This window comes from Stenella coeruleoalba (genome assembly GCF_951394435.1).
Source record: "Stenella coeruleoalba genome assembly, chromosome: 10".
Taxonomy (NCBI): domain Eukaryota; kingdom Metazoa; phylum Chordata; class Mammalia; order Artiodactyla; family Delphinidae; genus Stenella; species Stenella coeruleoalba.
Window position 1 is genome coordinate 35,075,231 of NC_137156.1, and position 4,315 is coordinate 35,079,545.

General features: G+C 44.8%; 1 protein-coding gene across 14 annotated transcripts in view; it reads right to left on the reverse strand.

Annotated features, from left to right (window-relative positions):
- The window catches only part of LOC307192486 (adenylate cyclase type 10-like), a 73,164-nt gene extending 69,813 nt beyond the window's left edge, over positions 1–3,351 (reverse strand). For 12 of the 14 annotated variants that reach the window (XM_079933411.1, XM_079933413.1, XM_079933415.1 and 9 more), the window contains exons 1-2: positions 3,136–3,351; positions 2,105–2,209 (exon numbers count right to left, since the gene is read on the reverse strand). In XM_079933411.1, coding sequence (XP_079789537.1) covers positions 2,105–2,209; positions 3,136–3,292 — 262 coding nt within the window. In that variant the 5' untranslated portion in view covers positions 3,293–3,351. Of the gene's footprint in view, positions 1–2,104; positions 2,210–3,119 lie in introns of all 14 variants that reach the window. The other 2 variants (XM_079933407.1, XM_079933414.1) reach the window with 2 other exon arrangements.
- Positions 3,352–4,315: the final 964 nt, after the last annotated feature.

Below are 4,315 nucleotides of genomic sequence, written 5' to 3' on the forward strand. Positions count from 1 at the left end.
CCAGCAAAACAATTCTCAAAAGAGCTGGCGATATACAAGTTTCTCCTCCTATCAAATTCATGCTTATTTTTTTCCCTCTACCATTCTCTTCTCAGTTTATTCCAATCTGACTTCCATTTCCACCACTTCACTAAAATGATCAAAATCAACACAGCATTCATTTTGCTAAATTCAGTGTTTTTCAGACATCACTATTTTTGACACTTTTCATTTTCAACCCAGCTAGAATGGCCCTCTTCTTCTAGAGACACTATCTCCCCTTTGGCTTCAGGAATACCACAGAATCCTACCTGACTGGCTGCTTTATAGTCTCTTTTGTAGGTTCTTTCTTCCTAATCTTCCCCTGGAGTTCCTCAGTCTTAGGTTCTTTTTCTTCATTCACACTCTCTCCACGTGGACTCAATCAGTTCTTTAAGTAACCTCTTTATGCCATCAATTCACTTTTCATCTCTAACAGATCTATTCTCTGAGCTCCAGGCTCAATCATACCCACTAACTTCATTTCTCCAGTTGACTGACTTATTAACATCTTAAACTCAATATACTTAAAACAGAACCCTTGATTTTCTCTCAAAGCCATCTTTCCCATCTTGATAAGTGACATCACCATAAATTCAGTTATGAAAGGCAAAAAACTTGAGGGTCCCTTTCCTCACCACTTCCCACTGAAATCCAACACATTAGAAAATCCTGTCTGCTGAACTGCAAAATATATTTCAAATCAATTCATCTCTATATAGCTCCCTTCATAGCATGTATCTAGACCAATGGTTTCAACTTTTACTGCACACTGAAATCACCTATGAAACTTTAAACATCCTTATTCCTGGGGGAAACCCAAGACATTCTGATTTAACTAGGGTGAAGCCTAGACCTCAGGATTTTTAAAAGCTTCCTGAGTGGTTATCTAATGTCCTGCCAAGGTTGAGAATCACTAACCTAGATGAAATTTCCATCATCTCTCCACAGCTGCTCCAAATGCCTCTTCCAGCTTTCATTCTTACCACCTACCCTCCATCAGATCACAATAATACAATCTCCATGAGGGCAGACACTGTGTCTTTCTTATTTTTCCATGTATTTCTAGTACCCAGCGACTCCTGGTGTTATCATACACATGATTATGTATCATACACACATGATACATAATTTCTATTTCTTTCATCTAAACTTGATCAATTGAAAGACTTTTTATTTTTAAATTAAAAAAAAAGTTTTGGCAGTGCCGTTTGGCTTACAGGATCTTAGTTTGAACCCTGGCCCAGGGATTAAACCCCGGCCCCGGCATTGGAAGCGCAGAGTCCTAACCACAGGAACGTCAGGCAATTCCCAAAATATTTTTTATACTTGTTCCTCAGGGGTAAGGGGTGAGTCACATAGCCACTTTATGTGGCTAAAGAAGATGCCACAAAGTAATCATTCTGGTGAATCTCAGAATGATGGACATAACTCAACAGGATACTGTCAGTACATGAAGGGAATGTTATATTAGTACTAAAGGGTATAGGGCCAGAGTAATTTCTGTTAGGTAGACCTAACTAGACTGAAAACTCCTCGAAGAATGGGTTTTTGCACTCCCTGCACCTATTACACTGTTATGTCACAGAGTAGGTACTCAAAACATGTTTACTGTACAAATGAAAAGGTTTTCTTTTTTCTCCTCAGATTAGGCAAATATCCACAGCTTAGTATTGATACATGGCAGAAAATAAAACTCAGTCCTACTTCACAGGATCAAAATGCAGTAATACAATGGGAAGGTGTTCTGTAAATTATATCTGATATACACACGAGGCACATTATATTACTGTTAGAAGACACAACCTGAGGAATACTTTATTTTGAAATAAAACACAAACATGCAAAGTAAAAATCAGCATTTTCCCCCTTTCTGAACACCGAGTCAACAGGATGTGCGACTGCGTAGAATGGCAGATACAGGCAAAGATCTAGCTCGTCAGAGGCAACCTGAAGAAATAAAGGATGAGTGACACTAAAGGGATGTCACTTTAGTATGTTTTAAAGTGCCCCCGAGCCCCCTTCTGCTACAAACCCTCAAGAGCCCATCACCACACCTCCTTGCTCCCCTACAACGGTCACTCACGCTCCACGATGTCACTAATGTAATAACTGAAGATGTGGGCCAATGTGTCCATGTCACGTTCCGACTTGCAGCTCAGGCTGAACCTGTCCATTAATGCTGTAAACCCTGACCAACAAAGAAAAAATTACTATGTTAGCTGCAAATCCTAAACTTTTAGGCTCTATTCCCTCCACACATCAGGCCAGTGGAACAGAAGCAGATCTCTTCAAGATGAGTAATTTCATTATCCTTTAACGTGGTGTTACTTAGCAAGTACTCAGGGCCAGGCTGGCTGCTGCTGCCTCTGGGAGTCCAGAGGGCTACCTTCCCCATGTTTCTAGAAGCTGCAGATGGTGAAGATTCACCCACAAGTGCCCTTTTCATTGGAATCCAGCTACTACTGCTTTCCCATCATACTCTCTTAAGGCTCCCTGGCCAAGGGAACCTGTAGGGTTCCCCTCTCCCCACCCACGTGAGGGATAGAGAAACCACTGACAAGGAGAATGGATGAAAGCTTTGTGGAGAACTCATATGGTGAGCTCCTCCGAGGACAGGCACCCGAATCACTCATCTTCATATCCGTGACACATAAACTCCACAAATACCTGTTAAAGGAACGACTCTCAAAGTAGCTGCTAGGTCTCAACTCCTAGAACAACGGCGGGCACCTACTTATGGGCCCAAAGAAGGAAATAACTAAACAAAATCATTGGATGAAGCAGAATGCTTATTGGAAAATGCTCGGGACTGGGGAAAAACTTGGGTCCAAAGCCTGACATATGGCCCCGAAAAAGCCCTTTCCCCTTTCTGAGTCTCAATTTCATCATCGCTGAAGTGAACTCCAGGGCTACGACAGGTCGTCCGAAAAGGCGTCCTCCTGCTCGGAAAATGACCCTCAGGTTCCGGCGGCGGCAGCGGCGAAAGTGCAATGAAACCGTGCCTTTAGCTCGCCCCGGGGCCAGGCCCGTAACCGCCGCGGACTCTACCAGCTGTGGCCCAACGGCCGCCCCTCCGGCAGGTCGGGAGAGCGACGCACCTCCCCTCGCCCTCACCCGTCACGTGGACGCCAAGGAGGACGCCCTGGGCCGTGGCAAGCTCGTGTTCCGATCCCCGGGGCTTTCTGAAGACCAGCAGGTCTGGAAGCAGCGCCGCCAGCCGGGCCTCTACTGGCCACAGAGGCGGCGTCGCCACCCCCTTACCCGTCGCCATAGCGGCGACGGCAGCGGCGAAATTTTTCGCCGAACGACCTGTTAACAGCGTTTCTTCGCGTAGTAGCCAATCCGCAACGACGGCCCTGACGGGTCCCTCCCGCCAACCAATCAGTGCGGGCTTCCTTGGGGCCCCGCCCACCTGTTTTCAAAGCTTTTGCGCTTGCTCTGGATTCCGGGGGCGGAGGGGCGGAAGGAGGGCAGGGCGGCGCGTTCGAAGGAGCAAAGCCTGACGTTTTAAAATCTCTTTCAAACGTGAAGCTGCTTTTACGATAAAACTGATTACCTGGGATAAATATCAATAGGGTGGTCTTTTCCTCGTATTATTTTCTAAGGACAAGTTCCATTGGCATCTGACTAAAGCAAACTCAGGATGGTTTTTAAATTTAACACCGTTAGACTAAGGCCGTTTAACACAGGAAGTCTTTTTCCTTGTTAGGGAACTTATTCCACTTCTGTTGTCTGCCAGGACAGGTCATTTGGTCTCACGGGAGTACTCCCCCTGCGCGCTTTTTCTCACACTTCGTGTGGTAATGGCCCATTTGAGGCTGCCGGTCTGTGGCTCAGATTGGTGAACACAAAGCAATAAAAGGACGAGCGTGTTGTGGATTTTTAACAATCAGAAATGCATCTATGTTTTTCTGCATAAATAAATCTAAAAATTACATCTTTACTATTCTTAGTTCTACAATATATCATATAACAATGCTGTTTTGTTGGTAACTGAAGGGCTAATTTTACTCATGGAATTAATTCATCGTGTTTTCATGAACACTTACAGTGGGAAGACCAAATGTATGATCAGTCCACAGGCGACAGAAAATATTTCCTCAGTAGGGTGGGAGGGCCGAAAGGGAAGGAAAAGAGATGAAGGGGAGACACAGCTGAAAGGCTGGACACTCTCAAGTTTGACACACTGTCCACAGAGCTTACATGCGTGTTTACAGAGTTCACAATATCAGCATTATAAACACAACCCAGAACCCAGGGGATGTAGACTCCTCAAAATTCAAGACACTTTTAA